Genomic DNA, 21,174 nt, shown 5'->3' with positions numbered 1-21,174 from the left:
TGATTGTGACAACCCTGAGCCCTGCGTCTGGCAGGGCTGGTCATCAAAGCTGCACACTCATGGCAAGAGGAGTCCAGTTGATGCAGGTGTCCCCTTGCTTTCCTGACCATTTCTCCAGGCTGGCTCTTGTACAACCTCATTTCTTCCCTGCAGCCCCATGAGCGATATGTGGCTCCGGCCGTTGTTATTGATAAGTATTGTGACCGCCATTGGCGTCGGGAGGCTCTGATCCTCGTGCCATTTGCCACCTGGCGTTGTCCCTGTACTTTCACCATGGTCATCATGACACTGCGGGGTGGAGCTGGCCATGGAGGGTGGTGCCAGCGGTGGGAAAGTATAAAGGTCTCTGCACATGCGGCCGGAGATGACATCTCCGCGATCCAGAGCAGTGTCCTGTTTCCTCTTTGCTGTCTCCAGTCGAGCATCATCTCGACCATGAAAACAAATGCTGTTTTCCTGCTCCTCTTCCTAGCAACCTGCTTCACCCAAGGTGAGTGCAACATTTTGCTTAGGAGCCATTTCCTCTCCCTGCTCCAGCTCCGAGCCTGCTACGTGGGAAGGCGAACCTGGGAACGGGCCAGCTGTGCTGGGGCCTTGCTGCTGGGCAGTGAGCAGCAGTGCTCCCCAGAGAGTGCTGCAGTGCCAACAGACATAAAGCAGTGGTCTGTGAGCAAGCCTAGAGAAGCTTTAAAGGTGCCCGACTCCCACAGCGAGCAAAGCTGCTGGTCTGACACTTGCTTTGGGGCTGGAATTTGGTGGGAGCTGGTCATTTCTAGGAAGATGCAGTTCTTTTAGAATAAATAGGTGCTATTCTAGTTATAAAAAAAGCAAAACCAGGAAGACAGGAAACAAATCTATAGAAGGGAAAATGCAGCTCTTGTTTCCAAAGTCAATGTTTAAGCCAACTGTGTTTTCAAAATCCCATATGGTGCAGAGGGATGAGAACATGAGTTGTTGCTGCTCTCCAGGTCCCGCTCACCAGGGATTTCTGCATTAGCGAGCTCATTCCCAACGCTTCTGAAGCCACTCCATCATCCTATTTTCTGTGCTGCAGTTGCCATTGCAGAGCAGTCTGAGCACAAAGCATGGCCTCCTTTTATATGAACTAAGCACATACAAAGCCACAGCTCCTGGGACTGGACTGGTGCTAATTCAGAATAAAACCCCTGAAGCACAGAAGTGCGACTACCAGATCCTCAGCAACAAACCACCTCACTCTACAGACCCACTGCTATTGGGCCACACTGGCAGCTGATGTAGATGTAGTCTAAATGCTTTGTGTACATGAGATCTGGTTCTATATAGGCAACCCAAAGCCACCTTCCCAGTACTGCTTTCTGCCAGATAGATCCAGGCTGTTATGAAAAACAACCCACCATGGGTTCTACCCACAGCATCCCAACCATCAGCTCAGGGCCAGCTTCTCCATAGAAAAGCCCAACAAAGTCACATCTTGCTCCCACCAGCTTTGGTGTAAGACCTCAGAATCTACTATTTCTCCTTCTGGTAGAGACCAACTTGCCTTTTGCTCTGTTTCCTTGTGGTTCAGAACCTCTGACATCAGAAAATTCGCCCTGGATTAACTCCAGGAGCAGCCAAGCACCAACAGGAGTTTCTCAGTTACCCATGAACGTGTTATAATAGATAACAAAAGCCACCTTTGCTCCCTGGCAGCTGGAACAAACAGCATGGAAAGTCACAGGGTGCACATCTGGCCTTGGAAAGAATTGCATCATTATGCTCTTTCTGCTGAGGGAAAGAAGTAAAATAGGGGAGACACGAGGGAGGAAATTATTTGCTGGGCCTTTGAAAGAGCAAAGCTGTCAGAGTGAAAACACAAAGCCCTCAGGTTGAAGTATGTTGTTTGGACCCCTAGAAACCAACCTGAGTGAAGCAAGGTGCTAAGGTGTCTTTTCTCTCTCTGTGCTTTCTCTAGGGAGTGCTGATCCTGACGGCGCTGGTGACCAAGGAACAGAGGTGAAGGCTTCTGTTTCTGTGTAGCACGAGGGTATGGACAACTCTGGGGAGTGAGCACTAATCCGTACACCGGGGTTCCACTCTTGCTACATAGAGTGAAGCAACATGAGCTGCTGGGCTGGGAGTGCACGCGGGTGCCTGCAAACCTCCTTCCACCTGCTGCACCGCAGCCAAATCCCAGGGATGGCACTGGCTTTCCATTGCATTTTCCCACACTCAGTGAAGGAAAACTGTTAACAAAGAGCTGAACGTTGCTGTTACCTGCCAAGAGGAGACCAAAACTCCCATTGTTCTTCAGCTTATAAGCATGAGGGCAGGTATTCTTGTGGCCATAGGAAATAAAACCTGGGGATAACATGATCAGACACTGCCCATGGAGCATTACTTGCTCAGTGCTGGCACTGCCGCGGGTGTGCAGGAGTGCCAGGTGAGTTCAGCTGCCAAGGGATGATGACACAGTGCCCACCAGCTCATAGCAGAATGCGAAGCAAGCTGGGACGGGTTACCAAGACAGACAAAACATGCACATTGCTGGGAACGCAGAGCATCTTCAGTAAACTGAAAGCACATTTGATATTCTCAGCATTTCTCTTTCCTGTCTCCAGGCAGCATGTGGCAATTATGACATAAGGAAAGGTTGTACAAAGAACTTTGACCCCATCTGTGGCACAGACAACGTCCTGTATGGCAACGAGTGCTTGCTGTGCATTCAGAACATGTAAGTATCCAGGCCTCCTCCGAGCCTAAATACCACACAGATGATGACACCGGGATTTCCTAGACAGCAGGCTGTCTGCATGCAGCTGGGTGGAGTGTGGGCAGCGAGCCCAGCACATCTGGCACACATCTGGCCTCCCATTGAGGCTGCTCGGAGCACGTGGGCTCCGGCTGTGAAATAGGTCTGCAGGCTGTGCCTCGCAGCACCCATCTGCCCACACACCGCGATCAAATGGCCAACATCTCCCCACACCTGCAGCTGTCGAGCTTTGCTGCAGCTCAGGCTGTGCTGGAGGCTGTCCAGAAGCTCAGACAAATGGCAAAACCTGCAAAGCCTGCCCGGATTTCACACGCAGGCAGAGAAGCATTTGTTCGGGTGGAGGAAATACTCCGCTTCTCACACCAGCAGTTTACAGCTGAGCTCTGCTTTCTGTCTTCTCTGCATCTGAAAGGTTACAATTTGCTGTGGATATTTTTAAGAATAAGCCTTTATTTAATCTGTGCTGGTGCCAGATTGCAGAAGGCCGGGACCAAAAGCCAGTGAAGTGTCTGGCAAGACTTGATTCATTTCATCTAACTTGGGCCCTAGGTAATTCTGAGTATATTTATATATTGCAAGTGCTTCATGGCAGACAAGTGAGGGAATTACTTCCAACTCAGTGCTATTAAGTACTTGAAAATCTCTGTTGGGAAGAGTGAGTCTGTACCATAAGCAGGTGCTGCAGTCTGCGGGGCTAAGAGAGCTTCACACTGGCTTTCCCCAGTGGACCCTGGGTTTGGGGTGACCACATTTGTCATCCATCAGCAGAGACATCTCCAACAGGGGCTCATATTCCAGTCCCTGGATGAATAGAGCTGCGGAGCCAAATTCTGATTTTCTTAGGAGCAATGTCTGCTGCAATAACAAGGAACAGAGTCCAGATCACCAAAGAGCCTGGATGAGAACCATTGGTCTGGCTGGCCCCCGTCCTTCATTAACCCAGGCTCCAGCCCCACATTCTGTTCTTTTACACTTAAAGAACATGCATTAGGGCTGAGGTGCTGAGCAGGATCTCCAAATGAAGGCACTGCAGTTAATGACACGGCGCGGCTGTAATGACCGTGCTGGAAGCCAGCAGCCCAGCACCAGCTGCCGGCTGCATTGTGCAGCAGATGGGGGTGGGAGGTTCGTCAGACACAACATCGTTAGGGCCTTGGCCAGGAACCAGGAGAGCGAGGAAGGCTTTGAAGCCATGTGAGCAGGGAGCAATGCAACATCAAGGGCTCCACGTCCCCTCTGTGGCAGAGCACAGCTTTGGGGGGGATGGGGATCTCCATGGTCATAGGGGGGAAATTGAGGAGTGTCAAAACTATTTTCCTTATTTTTGCTACAGAAGCAGTCAGATGGGAAGCTGGGAGCAGGCCCAACACAAGCAAGGCACTGTGACAGGCATTTGTCTGCAAAAACTCACACAAAGTCGTAACCTTCAGCATCTCCAGCCAGACAGGCACTGGAGGTGACTGACATTGGTCCTGCAGCAAGGAGGCAGACTGTTCTGCCCAGAGGCATTGGGGAGTGCCAGCTCTCTACTTACTGGTTAATTAATATTAACCTATGCCCACGGTAACCCTGAACTCTCTGTCAAGAGCTGTGGCTTACTTAAACGTAATGCTTGAAGGAAGAATTAAGCAGTATTTTCACTTATTTCCTTGTCCCCTGAGCCAGGCTCTTTGTGTCAGGGACTTGAAGGCATCCTCTGGCACTTTGAACCTCTCTTCCAGGCAAAGACACACGAACGTGCGCATAAAGAACAGGGGGAAGTGCCAAGAGCCCTCTCCACGCTCCAGCTCTGCTTGAAACCAAAGGCATTGCTGTGACTGAGAAGACGGCATGAAGGTATTCCTCACCTCTACAAACTCCAAATAAACTGGAAGCACAAAATTGACTCGCTCTGGGATTTCTCACACACACAACACACCCCATTCCCCAACATTTAAAATACCTTAAAATACATGGGCAGGTTTGGTAACATCCACAGAGAGGACTGATGGAGCCCCAGGGGAAATTCCAAGTCATTGCCAAGAAGAGCATCAGACTCCTGGTTTACCGAGGAGTCTCTCTTTAGCATCAAGAATCCCATTTTCCTAAGCTTCCCATAGAGGATATTTTAAGCATCCTCGTAACTTTCCATGACGTTTGCTAAAAGCAAAGGCGTCAAAGCTCCCACTCCAGGGCTCTGCCAGGATGAGGTCCAACAGGTCCCCCTCGGTGGTGGCAGATCTGCCTTCTCCATGCAGTGCAGAGCAGGAGCCGATGCGAGGACGGGGCTGGGATGCGGAGGGAGAAGGTTTGGGCGCTGGAGGCCGCTGTTGCTCCGCGGAGTCGGGCCGGGGCCGCAGCTGGAGACCGGGGCAAACCCGGGAGCGGGCACGGCGAACCGACACAGCCCGGCGGGGATCCGGTTCGGTGCGTGAAATCCGGCCCGACGGGTACGGAGTACCGGTATATCTGAGCAGGGCTCATTATGGGCTGGAGCATCTCGGTGTTCCTCGCGAATCACAGCCCTTGAACAGATATCTGGTTGTCTTTTGAGCAAATCAAATGCTTTGTTCTTAGCAAAGCCTGAGATTCAGTTTGGGTAGAAACATCTGCTGAAGTTCTCTTTGCGTCCTTATGAGTTCCGTTCCTTCAAGAGGTGGCTGATGCATAAAAGAAGAAAAAAAAAGCACGATCAGGCTGAGAAAAAAGCTCCAGCACTCACTTGAAATGACGAGATGCAGCCGGGGGGTGGGGGGACAGCACAGCGCCTCTTCCCAGGTCTGCCAGCAAGTCTGCGGTCAAGGGAGAGATGAAAAACGGCTCACTTTGCACCTATGTAAAATTAATGCACTGAAGGAGGAAGCCCCAAATGCACTCAGGAGTGCACACTGCATCAATGCCTTTGCTCAAAGGGGATGCTGGAAGCGCACCTCCCTCAGCTGGGATGTTTCTGATTCTGCTGCATCATGAGGGATGGAGCACAGCATTTACCCGAGAGCTCTCTGCAGATGGGGATGTAGGAGGGCAGCCTTGGCCCCCTGTTGCTCACTGCTCCTAGACTTTGTGGCGTGGCCAAATCCAGCTTAGTGGTCCAGATTGGTTCCTTGCACCCAGACAACACTACTGGGGGTTGCACTGAGGCCAACTAATGCTGAGCAAAACATCTTTCCTGCTCATGCTACTTCTGGGAAGCATCACCCACTATTAGCCAAGAGCATTTATTGATGGAGTGAGGTGCTGTACGAGCTCATGAAACAGGGGTAATGTTGGCTGGATGGCTGAGCAGTGCTGCATCTCCCCAGGCAGTGTTCTGACAAGGACAAGGATTTCTGCTAAATGTCAGTCACATCCATTTCACAGCAAGATCCATTTCAGGCCTGAGATCAACAAGCAGTAACAGATGGCCCCAAGGGCCACCCTGCACAATGGGCAGACCTGGTGGCAAGCTCCCAGAAAAGACCACCTCCATCTCACACCCCAATTTTGGTTTAAACAAACCTCCATCAGGGTTTGATGCTGGGGTAGGAGTCCTTCAATACAGTGTCATATTCTGGTCAGTATCTCCAAAGCAGGCCTGAGAGCAGCCTCAGGGACGTGACAGTGACAATGGCCAGGCAGCCAGGGACAGATGGCCCTGGGTAGCATTTGCTGCTTGGTTTCTTACAACTGAGACTTTTCTGCCAGCAGAAATTTCGGTGGGATTTAACTAAGGAAAACCTCCCCACATCAACTTTGATAATGCCCTCCTCCACAGGGAAATATTTATTCCTATCATTGATGGCATTTGACTTTATAATGTCAAGATAACAAACTGCTAAGTCAAGATTAGAACAGCACTGAGGAATTTTAATAACACAACGCTTCAGCTGAGCAGAAACTCAGGAATTTTGGTAGTTTCCAACTATTTGTGTTGGAAAGAGGCAGCATAGGCACAGTCTTCACCCACTACAGCCTTCCCCGGTATGAAGGCTTCTATTTTAACCAAGTTTCCAACATTAGGTTTGCTTTTCTGTTCTGAAAATAAGCAGAGCCCTCCTTGCCCCTGCTGCAGCTGCCAGGGGCACAGTCTGCAGGATGTGTTCCATTCCAGGAGATGTTTTCTTCCAGGGAGCTACACCGAACCCAGTTTGGAGAGCTGGCAAGAGGAGCTCCCTGTTTGCAGAGGCTGAGCAGGAAGCAGGCTGGAGCACAGGCCTCTTCCAAAAACATAAGAACATAACTAGTTGTGTGAAGGAATACCACCAACAGAAAACCACAAGTCAGGTCCTTCCCAACACACCCCGGCATGATGATGCCCACATCATTTGGTGGGTGCTGGAAGCTCTCCTTTCCTGGCAGATGGTGCTAATGCAGCCTAAAGACAAAGACATCAGGCCAGTGCAAGCATCCATCTTGTAGGCTGCAAATATCACTCTCATGGACCAAGAAATAATGCATGAACCAGAGATCCCCAGCAATCCTCTTTCCTGAAGTCAGCATCCATGCTTGGGAAGGGTAACAACAGCCTGCCTTGGGGAAGGGGGTGCTCCCTATGTCCCTAACATCCTCAGAGGCACAAAAGGTGCTGAAGCCCAGGGCAATGATTCCAAGGGCCAGCTACTGGCTGTAAGGCAGGAGGCAGGGGACAAGCAGCAGCAAGATGACACAAACACCTGATGTAAAGCATGCTAGAACAAGCGGCTCCAGTCCCAGCCAGACACTAAACATAGCCACAGCTTCACTGCAGTTTCTATTGAGCTGAAAGCACTTCTGAATGCCCTGGTGCTCAGGCAGCTTGGGAATGTGCAGACATGGAGCAGAACAACTGCACCAGCTGCAGACCTCAACCCTACCACCCTATTCCACAGCCACTGCCCAGCAGTTTCGGTGCTCAGCAGCCACCAACACGCCTGAGAGCTTTGCAGCAGTAGAGCTGCTCACACAGCCAAGTGATGCTGTCCAGCAGCACAAAAGAGATGAGCACAGCAGCTAAACTACAACAGAGTTCAAGGGCAAGGTCCTTCCCTGAAAAGACTGTTTGAAAGATTAAAGATAATGTGGCTCAGTCGTAGCAAGTGTCCCATCTGCTGTTCCTTCTTAATCTGGATTGATAAATAGCCTCCCAGCGCCGGGAAAGCAAAGCAGCCATCCATTTACTACTTCCCTGGAAGTTGTTAGGAAAAGTCATTCACACCTGCATACACAGAAGCAAATAAGCATTTTCTGGCCCCACATCTGGCACAAGCTTTCCGCCCCACCTCAACTCCTTTTAAAGATAATTCCTGCCTCAGAGGCAGCTAATTATCCACAATGGTGAGCCTATGCTTTCCAGCTCTCTTGAAGGCAAAGCACAGGCATTGACCTAAATAGGACATCGGGACCGGGGAACATATATTTAGAGCTGCCTAGCTGAGCTGTCACTCCCAGAAATAAAGTTCATGAAAGCAAGGTCTCCTGCTGTAACCAGTCCTGACAGTGGAAGTTTCCCATGAAAACAAATACCCATCACTGGGGGCTTGGGTGGGTCGTGCAGCTCCCTGGTGTGACATAGCACATGGCTGTCAGGTGTTGGGTCTCATCTATATCTGTCATTCTCACCTGTTTCTGGAAAACCCAATCCACAGGACAAGAGGCAACAGCCTTAAGTTGCACAAGGGGAGGTTCAACCAGGTTGGATATTAGGAAATACTTCTTCTCGGAAAGAGAGGTGAAGGTATTGGAACAGGCTGCCCAGGGAACGAGTGGAGTCACCACTCCTGGAGGTGTTTAAGATAAGGGTATATGGGGCACTGAATGACATCGCCTGTGGTGGTCACGATCATGGGTTGATGGCTGAACTAGTTGATCTTGGTGGTCTACAACAATTCTATGACAACACTGCCTGAATGACATCACCAAAATGCAAGCACAGGAATGACCTCCAGAACCAGATCTGCATGGACTGCACATGCTGGAAACAGCAGGATAGTCATCCTGAGACCTTCGAAGGCTTCCTCACCTGAAACCCCAACACACACACACATACGTAATGGCACATAATACACATAATGGCCAGCAAAGTGGAAGCCAGAAAACAGCACCATTTGAGCACAACACGCCAGCCTGCCATGGTACACAGCTTCCATAGATGGAGCGTGAAGGCTGTTCTCCATTGCTGCTGAAAGTATTTAAGTTTGAAGAGTCCTCCTAGAAGCTCCTTGACTCCCCGACCCTGAGAAATGAGCCAGAAACCAGCTCGGGATGCAGAGAGCTGCCATACAAACTGTTTCAATTCAGCCAAGAGGCGGAAAGGAACCTCGGAGGATGACTAAAAATATCCCTGCCAACTCGTACTCTGGCACTGTGCCTAATTGGGCAATGCCCACATGGGGAGGAGATATTCCTGTGAAAACCCAACGCTGTACGGCTTCGCTGGGCAGGCTGCAGGTGGGAGCTCACAGCAACACCTGCCCCTGTATGGCCGGGATGGGAAATGTAAGGAGAGCGGCAGGAGGTGCATAAATGTAATTTTCTCTTTCTGTGATCGAGCGTGCTGAAGAATAGCTTGCCCATGTTAAGACAGTGTGAATCCGCTTCATCAATATATAGAAATCATGAGGCTGTTGTGCCAGTCGGGGCAAGAGGTTTTATTTCTAGACTGTCAAGGGAGACGTAATTCTTTAGAAAAATCAATGAAATTTAAATAAGGACATTGGAATGGCTGTTCCAGCCCCAAAGGCCCACCTAGGCAAAGTACTGCGCTTCCAGCACAATATGTCCTCCACCAGGAGAACATGGCTGCACGGCTCCCTGGGGCACCACAGAGATGTGAATGGCACAAGCCACTGCTCTCCTCCCTCTTGCTCCCTCTGACCTCCCATCAGGCAGCCTGCAAGGAGCTGGTGGTGGACCTGAGGGCCTGGCAACCTCAACTGGAGGGCTTGGCCAACACCTGGTCTAGCAGGACTGAGGAACCATGGTCCCATCAGCAGAGCCAGACCTTGGCGTTGCAACCCCATTGCTGCCTCTGACCTCATCTGACTGTAGCCCTGGCATTAAGTCCCTCCAAAATACAATCAGAAGCTACCCCATCACTCCAGTATCATGGTAATAGCCATAAATCAATGCATTATTAGAAAATAAGGCTTGAAGGAGCCCAAGGAAGTCACAGCACAGCTAACTGTAGCAGATAATTTTTTAGTTTCTTTTCAAAGGCTTCCAGTAATGGAATTTCTACCGCACCTAAAAAGCCATTTCCCAGCATCTGTGTCTTTCTGGTTTGGCTTACATTCATGACATCTTCTCCTGGCCACGAGAGGCAGAGGAAGAAACATTTTCTTCCTCTTTGCAGTAGCTTTTTATACATTTGATGAGCTTCACACTCCTCCTGCTTTACCTGCCTTCAGTAAATCATTTCCTTTCTTTCCATCTCTATCAGCATGCATCTCCACTAACAGACAACATCTCAGGTCTCTGCTCACCTTCCTGTGCTCTATTTGCTGTCCCTGCCTCGCTGCAGGCCTGAATAGTCACCAGCTGCAACACGAGCCTTCATTTCTAGCATTTGTAAATATTTTCTGAACTTTTCCTTTTCCCCCTTTCTTAAGAATCTTAAAACTAGGTCACAAAGAACAACTGGGATATTTATGAATCAGATTTGCCTTTGGGGTTTTTTTGATCAAGAATCCTATTAATGGGCTCAGCTGTCAACATCAGGACTGATTTAATAAATGCCTGACATTTCAGTCATTATTCTCCAGGATGCATACTTCTCCTCCTTCCAGTGCTGGCCTGTTTATGTAAAGATTCTCTAATCTTGATGCTTCCATGCTGGTTCTAGACCACAGGAGGGAAATTCAGCTCTTTGTCCATAGCTATCAGCCTCCTGCAGCTCCAGTCCCAGGGGAGCAGTGGGGCAGAGCTGGGGTCAGCATTGCTCTGCAGCAGGCAGCAGTTTTGTCCAGAGACAACAGCTGCCCTCTCCTTGTGCAGCCTGATGCTACTGCAGGGCTGTATATTTTGCTGTTACTTTTGGACAAACCTGCTCTGCTGGGGACACTCTCAGGTTGTCTAAACTTTACTCTCACCCTGGCTCAATGTGCTCCGTGTTTGGGATTCTTTTTTTTCTTTTTTGTACCGTGTGGCAGCCTAATTACAGTCATTACATTGCCTCAAACTATCTCAAAGAAGTTGCTACATATAATTATGTGCATGTAAGTGAGAATAATGCCACAGTGAGCCCTGCGGCACACACGTGTGACAGAGAGAGCTGTCCATGCTCCCCAGCAGAACCAAAAGGCAACAACTGCAGCTCAGTCCCAGCCCAAAATAACCTTCCAGCAGTATGTTGGGGCCACCACTTCCATCCCACAGTCATAGGATGGCTTGGTTTGGGAAGGACCTTAAGGATGACCAAGCTCCAACTCCCTGCTGTGGGCTGGCTGCCCAGGACCCATCCAACCTGGCCTTGGGCACCTCCAGGGATGGGGGCACCCACAATGCACATCATGACATGTGCACTGTTTGCTACGTTAGCAGAACTAGAACAGCTCTTCCTGCAGTGCCATTGTAGCAAGTAGACATCCCCCCCACCAAAACCACCTCAGGCTGATTTCCAGCAGTCCCACGGTGTGCACGTTATCCAAAGAGACACCAAGGAGCTAAATTCCTGGAAGTGTTTATTATGATTGGCCACTCTCATGCAGCCCAACAGGCTCCCACCATTCCTAATGAGAACAACATTCAGTCACACATTGGCACAGCTCACAGCCGGCTGCTCCCTGGGGAGCCCAGCCATTGGCAGCACACAGCAGAGCAGAACGCATTTTCCTGGGTCAACCTGTCCCAGTCAGATCACGGTAACACATTGGGCTGCTCCAGATACAAAACCAGCAGGGAAGGGTCTGCATGCCATACAGTTATGCACACAAGGTAGATGAGGGTCCTTGGGGAGCACCATGTGGGTGCTTCTCAGCCCAACATAACCCATGAAAACTCCACCCTCTTAGCTTCAGCTCCTGGCTTTTTTTAAAGTTCCCCTCTCCCCCATTAGAGACACGTAGGGGCCAAGCTCAGATCCTGTTTTCACAGCCATGGGCGCTATATCCCATTGCTTTCCCACTCCCCAACCTATTCAGCAAACCCTCAGCAGGAACCCATTGCCTTTGCATCCGCCTTGCCGCTGCATGCCCTGCTAAGGAGCGCACCGCTTTGTTATGCAAAGGAGTACAAAGAGTCCCTTCTGTGCAGCGGCAAGCAACACAAACACTTCCTAAATGAGACCAGCCAAACCCAAAGGCAGATACCAATTCAATCTGTCGGGAGACCAAAATTATTCCACCACACGCTTAGCTGCCAGGAGTTGTGCAAATGCTTTAATGAAGTCTGGACTGCACCGAGGCGAGGACATCAAATTAATTCCCAGCGATCTTTGGTACAAAAGGAGTTCTTCATCTATCTCTCTATTCAAGTTTCTTGTTCTGGTTCTTTTCTCTTTTGGAATTAAGTAATTACAGGGTAAGAAGTAAAACCAGCAGAAAGAGAGTGAGAAAACCCCTCCAGCAGAGCAATGGGAGCACAAGCAAGAGGTGGTTGTGCAGAGCTGCTGCCCAGCACAGCAGAGGTTCCCAGAGCACAGCTGAGTCAATTAGAGTTCCACCAGCAGCAAACTGACTTAGCAAAAGCATATAAACCGGCTGGCCCTGAAACTAGCTTTGCTTGTCTCCCCTTCACTGACAAACACCAGACAGCCTTGGGAGAGCACACGCTCTGCAAGTCACTAGTTTATGCAATTAGGGCTTCCACTGTCGAATGTCACATAAAGGCCATGGCTGGAGACAAGAAAGTGCCTTCTGTTCCCTGAAGGGACAAGCAGGCACGTGGCATGTGCATGGAAGATATCAATGGCTTGACACTGTCAGTCTGCTTTGCCAGGACTGTGTCCCCACAGCCACATCTTCTCACTGGGGGATGGCAGCAGCCCAGGCTGGGACTGAAGGCTGAGTGTACCCATCTCTTCTCATGCAGCACTGCTGGTTCACCACTAAACAGGTAGAATCCTCCCCGCAACGAGTGACTCAAACGAGCTGCACCTAATAGACCATCCATCTCATTGACATGTGTTTTGGCATCTTTGACTGTTTCAAATCCCACTTAGATCTGCGTAACAACTAAGATTACACCAGTCACAACCGCCATACAAACACCTCTATTACTGTCTGTACACTGGAAACACAACTTTTCTATTTTCCTTTTTTTTAATTTCCCCTCTTTTCCTCTTTTTCTTATGCAACCCTGGCAGCACGTTAAACCAAGGCAGGGGGGTGCGGTGTGCTGATAATTATGTTGTCCAAACCTGAGATACGACACCAATATTGCCTGCTGGTACGAGACACTGTGCAAACCTGTGTGGGCTTGCAGAGCTCAAGCACACTGTGCGGGATCCACAGGTGCCTGCTTTAATAACTACCACTCAGCACTGCTCTCCGTTTCTCCTCTGAATAATCAGACAGGCTTGGCTGGTGCCAGGCACAGCGTGCATCGCCTCTAATGCCAGACCCAGCTCAGAACTGCTTGGGACACGTGCAGCTTTCCCATGAGCACAGGGTCTGGGCAATGAAGCAAAATGTCCGTAGGGATTTTGACAAGGTGACATCCGAATAATGGTTGAAAATCCATCCGCACCGCCCTGCCTGCTCGCTGCCAGGCTTTGGCAGTTTCCAGCCCCTGGGATGCAGCTGTCTCCAAAAACAGGCACGGAAGGTTTTTACAATGCAAACCTTGGGACAGTGATTTGTATTTGTTTGGTTGATGTGACAGTGAAGGCATCTCCTTCCCCAAGTCCTCCTGCCTGCATTGCACACCCCAGCCCAGGACCACACCTCTCTCCCCCGGTGAAGTTGTTTGGTGAAATTAAGTTTTCTTTAGAAATTCTTCAAGGCTGCTGGATTTTTTTTTCCTCCTGACATTTCTGATTTTTCTTCACTGGCAGTTTGTAAAAATGGACTTTCCCCATCATTTCTCCATTTCAGAATTGTTCTATTTCAACAAACCTATAAATTAAAAGATGGACTCGATGACCTTCATGAGTTCCTTCCAAAAGTGGGATATTCTATAATTCCATCCCTTTTAAAGAAAGCAGTTCCTTTGAGTCAACCAGGAGCCTCCAGGATTTCCTTTTCCTCAGTTTCCTAGGAATTCCTGAACTGAAATATCTCCTGCCCTTTCTCACATCGGATGTGTTGACATCCCTGACCACAACACAATCCCCTGCTCTGTACACTTAGGGCAGGTTTTGAGGAACTCTGAGCACAGCATTTCCCACTTCATGGCTTACACTAGAGACAAGGAATCTAGTGCAGGGCAATTTCTAATGCCATCAAAACTCGTATTCCCTAAGGCAGAAGATAGAACTACAGATTCATTCCGGTTGGAAAAGACCACTAAGGTCATCTAGTCCAACCATCACACTGTCCCCACCATGCTCACTAACTGCTACCATACTGGCATCTCCAGGGATGGGGACTCCACCATTTCCATGGGCAGCTTGTTAAAATCTCAGAGACCTGCAAAATCAGGGCAGGAGGCACCAGAACACCCATACATCCACCAAGGCTTGAGCACACAGATAGCTCTGCCTTTGCCAACAGCACAGATCCACATCTCAGGAAGCAGCATATGCTTCCAGCACACCCAGGACTCCTTTTTTCCCTGATATTCACTCTAAAAGTTTCCATCCTTTTCAAGTACTAACTTGCTTGCTTTGATCTGTGGGGCTTTTTTTCACCCACAGTCAGTACAGCAATTCTACCAGCTGTGCTCCCAATAGATTTTTTTTGGTGCAAATTACCAAAGGAAGCATTTGTTTCCCCAGCCTCATACAGCACTGAGCACCTCCTTGGTTCCACAGCAGTGGGGTGTTTCTGCATGCTCCCAGAGTCCAAATGTCCCCACACCTACAACATCCCAGCAGGAAGCAGCTGCTGAAACATCTCAGCCAGCACCACCATAGGTAGGGGCTGGGACAGAGCAAACCCACCGTGACCTCTATGCCTCCTTAGAGTCCCTTTGGGCAGCACAACTCCCAGAAGCACAGGAAGCTCTCAAGTAAATCTCATCTCTTCCGGGCATCAAATACCTTATGAGCTATATTTGATGCTACTTTGGCTGCAGTGCAGCCATCCCTGAGCAGCCAGGAAGGGATGCCAAGAACTACGAGCACTCAGATCAGTGAGGTCAGCAGCGCTGTCACCAGGAAAAAAATAAAATAAAATGTGCCAGGTCTTTAGTCAGATTTCAAGGAATGTTTTTCCCTCGAGTCCCACATACTGTATATGACAAATTCAGCTTTCCTTTCAGAACTCAAATAACCCCTGCGGCTGGAGAAAAAAAACCTTGTCCTATGCTAGTCCCAGATGTGGCTGGTCCTCTTCTCAAATGAACGAGCAGATCTCATCCTCTTTGCAAACCTCACTTGCACCCTGAGAAACACACACACCACTTGAGATCACTGCTATCCCAAGGAGATGCTGAAGCTGAAATAATGCAGTGCTCTCACAACAGCCCAACTGCAGGGAAAGAACACCAGCCCTGCACTGAGCCATCACTGCCTGCCCTCACATGCACAGGTACAGCTCATCGTGCTTCCCTCTGCTTCCCACACTAGTTTCCTCCCAGGTGTTACTCATGGGGAAATACAAACCCTCAGCTCAAGCCACGCACACAAACCCAGGTTCTGCAATCACTGCCCAGGGCTGTGGGAGGAACAGTACTTATTTCCTTTCCCAACAGAAGCCTGTATTTATTTTTTTCTTTCATAAGAGGTTTCAATGACAGCATCACTCAAAAAGCTATCACTGCCACGAGAATCCAGCCTGCTCCTTGCTTTGATCTCTGTAAGGAGGAAAGTCCTGCTCATGTTATTGCTGTGTTTTCTTACTTTTAAGGACACAGAAGCTGGGGACAGTTGCCTGCACACAATGACAGCACTATACAAGAGCCACTTCCAAGTCATCTGCATGCGTGTTTTTTCCAAAGTATGTTTGGTTTGATTTCTGTGGGGGCTTGAAGTAAAGATGCTTTCAAGATAGGTTCATACATCCCCATGGAGGGAGGCCACACAGCAGGCTGCTCACACACATTATAAGAACCGTACTCAAAAGCATAGGAGAAAAGAGCCAGAATTAAGACCCTTGAGCCAAAGAGCAGCAGAACCCCTCAGCTTTGCAGCCTCAGTCACCACAAAGGTTCCACAACCCACCTCTCTTTGTGATGTGATAAACAGTGCTTTCCACAGTGCTGCAGCAGGAGCCCACGGTGTCCAACAGCTCAGAATGCTCACACATAGAAGGAAGCCAGCATCTGTAAGTGGAGAATCTGGGTGAGAAACGCAGCACATGATACTCTGAGTCAGGGGCTGCTGGGGGTGTATTTGGAGGCCTATAGATTCTGTGCTGATGTGATGGGTTCTGGAGACCTGCATGACCTTGTAGCTTCACAGCCAGGTTCATCAGCATTGCAGCAGCTTAAAAGCCTTGTGTGCCACAAGGCAGCTTCATGCCTCAATGTGTAATCACTGCTGCTTTAGGAAACCCTCAAGGTTAAAAAAGAAGGGGAAAAAAAAAAGGAAAAAGAAAATGAATTACAGCAACAACAAAGTTTTCACTTTAAGGTGAACTCCTTCTTCAAACCCCTTTATCACAGTTTCTTTCATCCAAGGTGGGACAAAGATTACGTGATTTGAAGGACACAGCTTGTAGGTTCTCACAGCCAGGAAGGGTCGCAGCAATGAAGGTAAACTGCTATTCAGAGCTGTGTTTTCATTTTACCTCTAGTTTGCCATACCCCCACACTATGCCCATTCCCATCCAGCAAGGTGAATGTCCCATCTGTACCCCAGCCAGCAGCTGTATGGTGCTGTAACAGACCCCGACAAAAAATAAAAGCCACCAAAAAATGTAATCTCACAGCTGTGTCTCCCCAAGAAGCATTAGTGCACCTCACCTTCCTGAGCTCCACCAGGAAATAGCTGCAAGGAAGGGGTGGAAGAGGAAAGAGAACCACTTATGAAGCATCAGCTGCAGCCTAATTAAAGCTATTAGCAAGCTTTTAGTAGTGTTTATTAGCTGTTCCCAACATTGCTGAATGAAGCAATCCTGAAATCAGCCTTTTGGCTTGTAAAGCTGTGCTCCAGCCCCAGCTGAAGGAAGCTTGGAAAGTTCCCATTGGCTACAATAGCAGCTCTTGTGGTCATCTCTGAGTTTGTTTTGAGTTTATAGAGATCAGTCCTAGATGGGAGGGAGCATGGGAGAGGAAGCAGACCTTGCAGTCAGAGCACTCATCACTATGGGCTGTGTCTTCAGTTGCAGCTTTGGGGTCATTGACTCATTTTCAGCTGGTGGCTTCACACTGCTTCACACTGTTTTCTGAGAGCCAGAGGTCGCAGACAGGACAGAGTTTTGTTCCCAATTCTATGGAGGAAACCATGCTGAGACGCTCAGTGTGGGTCCCACAGCCGCCCACTGCACTTCTCCATGCACACGGAGCAGTGACTGCTGCCCAGCAGTTGGGATGATATGCACTCAGGGGAACACAGCACTAAGTCCGGAGTGGCTGGGGACAAGCTGGCCAAAGGGCAGGCAGGATTAAGGGAAGATTTACATCTTCTGGTGCATGAAGCACTCATTGCTCATGGCTGTTGGATGGCTTCAGCCTGCAAACAGTTTGCCTAACATGACATGTATCTTAAACAGCCTTTCAAAGGACGTGCAGCCAAAAGCTGCAGCCAAAGGCTCCAACGGGGCCAATCTCTCCGGAGTCACTTACAGGGTGACATTTCCAAAGTATTTATCATATAGAAAAGACATTTCAAAATAAACAAGTGGCTGCTATGAATCATGGCCTGTACCCACGGGAGGAGAAGCTGCTGCCTGAGCTACCTCTGCATTTACCTGGTGAGGATGTAGTGCAGAATAACTCACTGAGCTGTGCCTCGTGCAGGGGATGCCACTCCTTCATGCCAATTTACAGTCAATTCAGGAATTCAACAACCATTATTTATCACTGGGGCTCCCTGCTGACCGTTACCACTTCTGTGAGCAGTTAGACAAAATGAGTTTCCAAATTAGCACCTCTGCATTCATTCCTTTCATGTCTGCCTCTGTTTATGAGGGATGTCAGCAAATCAGAGGATCCCACTCCGGGTAAATTACCCAGGGATTTTCCACATGAGCATGCTGCTGAGCCGTGGTGGTGAGCTTGTCATGCTGCTTGCAGTGCCTAAGGCACCGGGAAAGGATCAGCAGGTTAAAAAGATGCATAAAACACCCTGTGAGCACGGATGAGATTTCCACGTGCAGCCCAGAGCACAGCCAGGCTGCCAGCCCCTGCAAGGTGATCCCCCCATTTGTTGTTACTAAATGAGAGAGGAAAGCAGAGGTTGCTCTCTTTCTGATTTTATTCTTGCAGACAAGAGCTCTTCTCACTGGAGGTAAAGTAAACTGGGGTGAGTTTTCTTTGGAAGCAGAGAAATGCCGGGTCTTGACTCCATGGATTTCTGGCAACAGTTACGCCTTGGAAAAACAAGTTGTGTTGGCAGCAAAGTGATGGACTCCTGTTTGCTGGGTCTGTGGATGTACCTCCTAATCCTGAGCAGATGGAACACATCTCCCACCCTCCGGTGCTCCAGCAATGTCTGCTCCAGCATTCCTGCACCATCAGAGCACCCTCAGCATCAGGGCTGGGCTCAGGCTGCAGTCCTGGAGCTGCCAAAGGACATCAGTCCTCCCTGCAGAGTGAGAGGAACAGGAAGGCCATCACGTTGTGGTCACATCTGTCTGTGGCAGATGGGTTAGGAAGGAGGAGGGCTGCATAGGAGCTGAGGCACTACCCCCTCAGCCTGCTGTTCTTCTGGGTGATGGGAGCCTGCAGCCCCTCAGCACATTGATGCTGGAGGTCAAAGGATGAATGTTCCTTCCCACAGCTGGACCCACTGCAGAACAGGACGCTGCAGCCTCACTGCTGCTCCCAGCCACACTTCCAGCCCAGCTTTTGGGCTCTTAGAGGGGACCTGGTGTTCCCTGGGTATTAACAGGAAACTGTCCTCACTAATTAGCAACCCGCTAATGAACTGGGTAGGAAACAGTTCCAAATCCCAGGGCTGGACTGTCCAAAACTCCTCTAGTGTTTGAACAGAATCTTTGGGCTTTGGTCTTGCTTTTTCTTCTTCCTTTTCCTTCCTTTTTCTTTCGCTGTTTTACGTGTGGCCAAAGAAAACAGTGCTCTCCAGTTGCCCTTAGCCTTGTGTTACCATTCCTTCTTTAATGATTCTTCTGGGATCCACATGCCCCAGATCCCACACAGCTCCCATGCTCTCTCATTGCCCTCCAGCATGGCCATGGCTGATCTTCACGCTGCCTGCCCCGCTTGGAAACCAGGCAGCAAGAGGAGGGGCAGGTGGTGCTTCCTTCTGTGTCCCCCGTCTTTGTAACAGCAGTTCAAAGCTCAGAGGGAGCAGAGCAGGACAGTGGCTGAACATCACTCTGTAATGGTGGCTCCCCAGAATAAGAAGAGAATGGGGTACAAACAGACCACTGGGAGCAGCTCCCATCCCCATCCTTGGGAGCTTACTTTAATTTTTAATTTTTTTCTTGAAACATATAAAAAAGAGAGCAGCAACACCATAAAACTAGTGGGATATGTGTCCTTGTTATTGTGAAACCAGCACATCAGGTTGGTTCAATGGCAGTGCTTGCCATTCTCAGTGAGTTCTCATGGGTTGGACATGCCCAATCTTTGAGATGTATTTCAAGCCCAGGAAAGGCTTCTGTACTGGCTAAGGAAATAGCTACATGAAAAGATGGAGAGAGCTGATAAGGAAAAGGGTGAAGAGATCATGCTGCAAAGGAAGAAGGGCAGCCTACCCCCATGTCTTGAAACGCCCAAAGCATAAAGGGAGAACAGCGGAGGTCAGGCTGAATTGGCTCTTACAAAAGATATGAAGAAAAATAGCGAGAGAAGTTTTAGCCTTACACATCAGAGGAAAAGAAGGAAAGAAGAAATGGAGCTGCTGTACAGGAAGGATGGAGCATGGATTAAAGTGAGGCCGAGCGCAATCCAAAACAAAAGCTTGCTATTTCTAATGTCCTGCAGGTGTGCAGAGGGCAGGAGAAGACGAGAGGAGGTGGAAGTGGGAAGCATCACATCCTCTGGGATCAGGAGTCAGAAGGCAGCGAGCTCTAGCCATGGGTCATGGTGTGGGACAGGTTGTCATGAATGTTTCCTTCAGCACATGTATGAGTGCTACCTCTCCTTCCCAGAACTGCAGCACTTGAGTTCCTGTCTGGTTTCTCTGTATTTCCAGGAAAATCCTTATCTCTGCTAAGCAGAAAGTCATGTCTTCAACACGCCTCATCTGCAACAGAGCGGAGCCCACCAGCAGCGCACAGCCCCAGCTGCTGATGGGCTCCTGCTGCACAGCCCAGAGGTGCTTTGCTGATCTGCAGTGATTTACCCTTGAATTTCTCCCCCTCCTGCACCCCAACAGGAACAGCCCCATAGGCCCATTTGCCGCCAGCCCGGAAGGGGCCACAGGGGACTGCTGGAACCAGTACAGCTCTAATTTAATTTCTACCCTCTTTCCCTTTTGCCTTCACTTCATTACAGATTATTATTATTTTCACAGTTGATTCTGTTTCCATTTGAGCTGCCTGGGGGCTGGCTCCTCTCCTCCAGCCACCGTGCAACCTTTGCAGCAAGGCTCCTTTCCACATACCCATAGCCTGAGGGCACAACACTCATTTTGGAGATAGAAAGCAGCAGTTTCCAGTTAGTGGCTATTTCGTGGGGCACTTAAACTAGACAAGAAATGACTTCTGTGCATGGAGTTACCGAAACAATTGGACAGTGAGTTGGGATGTTTGTAGGTGACTCAGAACCATGGCAGGAAGGGTTATGGCTTCCATTCCCAGCCTGACCTACTGCACAAATAACAAGCACACAATTCTAAAGAAGTTGTTTCAAAGCAAAAAATAAAGAAAAAAAAAAAATTCCTTTGAAAAGTGCCACTGTGCAACTTCACAAAGGTTTCTATATATAGCTGCTTTCAATGCAAGGAGGAGACCAGGCAGATGGCTTTGAAGAGCCACCGCATCCTTCTTGGAATCATAGAATCACAAGGGACCTCAAAGCCCCCCCTGCCCCAAGCCCTGCTGTGGGCTGGCAGCCACTTCAGGCTGCCCAGGGCCCATCCATGGCTTTGGGCACCTTCAAGGATGGGGCACCCACAACCCATCCCACCCTCCTTCACCATCACCTCGCACTCCAGAGCTGCCATATACTTTGCACAATAGCTCAGTGCTGTGCAAAGGAAAGATAAAGGCTCACCCCATAAATCCGAGGATGGTCCTTTTCGGAGCAAATCCAGCTGCTAAAAGATTTTTCAAGCATATTCCTAATGATCTGCATTGTTCCTGAGCACTCCCTGCGGGCTCCAGCCGGGTTTTGGG

The 21,174-nt window shown here is 49.4% G+C and overlaps 1 protein-coding gene and 1 long non-coding RNA gene across 2 annotated transcripts; one reads left to right on the top strand and one right to left on the bottom strand.

Annotated features, from left to right (window-relative positions):
• The first annotated feature begins 363 nt into the window (after positions 1-363).
• Positions 364-4,615, top strand: LOC107320453 (pancreatic secretory trypsin inhibitor-like). The gene is made up of 4 exons (XM_015876338.3): positions 364-490; positions 1,937-1,977; positions 2,583-2,695; positions 4,456-4,615. The coding sequence occupies exons 1-4, from the start codon at positions 436-438 to the stop codon at positions 4,529-4,531; spliced, it is 285 nt and encodes a 94-aa protein (XP_015731824.2). The 5' UTR covers positions 364-435; the 3' UTR covers positions 4,532-4,615.
• A 61-nt stretch (positions 4,616-4,676) lies between these two features.
• Positions 4,677-21,174, bottom strand: LOC146757936 (uncharacterized). Its single transcript, XR_014935667.1, has 3 exons — positions 21,053-21,174; positions 15,930-16,030; positions 4,677-5,373 (listed from the first exon to the last, which is right to left on the bottom strand). It is a non-coding gene; the product is annotated as an uncharacterized LOC146757936 (long non-coding RNA).

This window comes from Coturnix japonica, chromosome 18 (genome assembly GCF_054131305.1).
Source record: "Coturnix japonica strain WE chromosome 18, WE-NBRP24, whole genome shotgun sequence".
NCBI lineage: Eukaryota > Metazoa > Chordata > Aves > Galliformes > Phasianidae > Coturnix > Coturnix japonica.
This window is presented reverse-complemented; position numbering and strand designations above follow the sequence as displayed.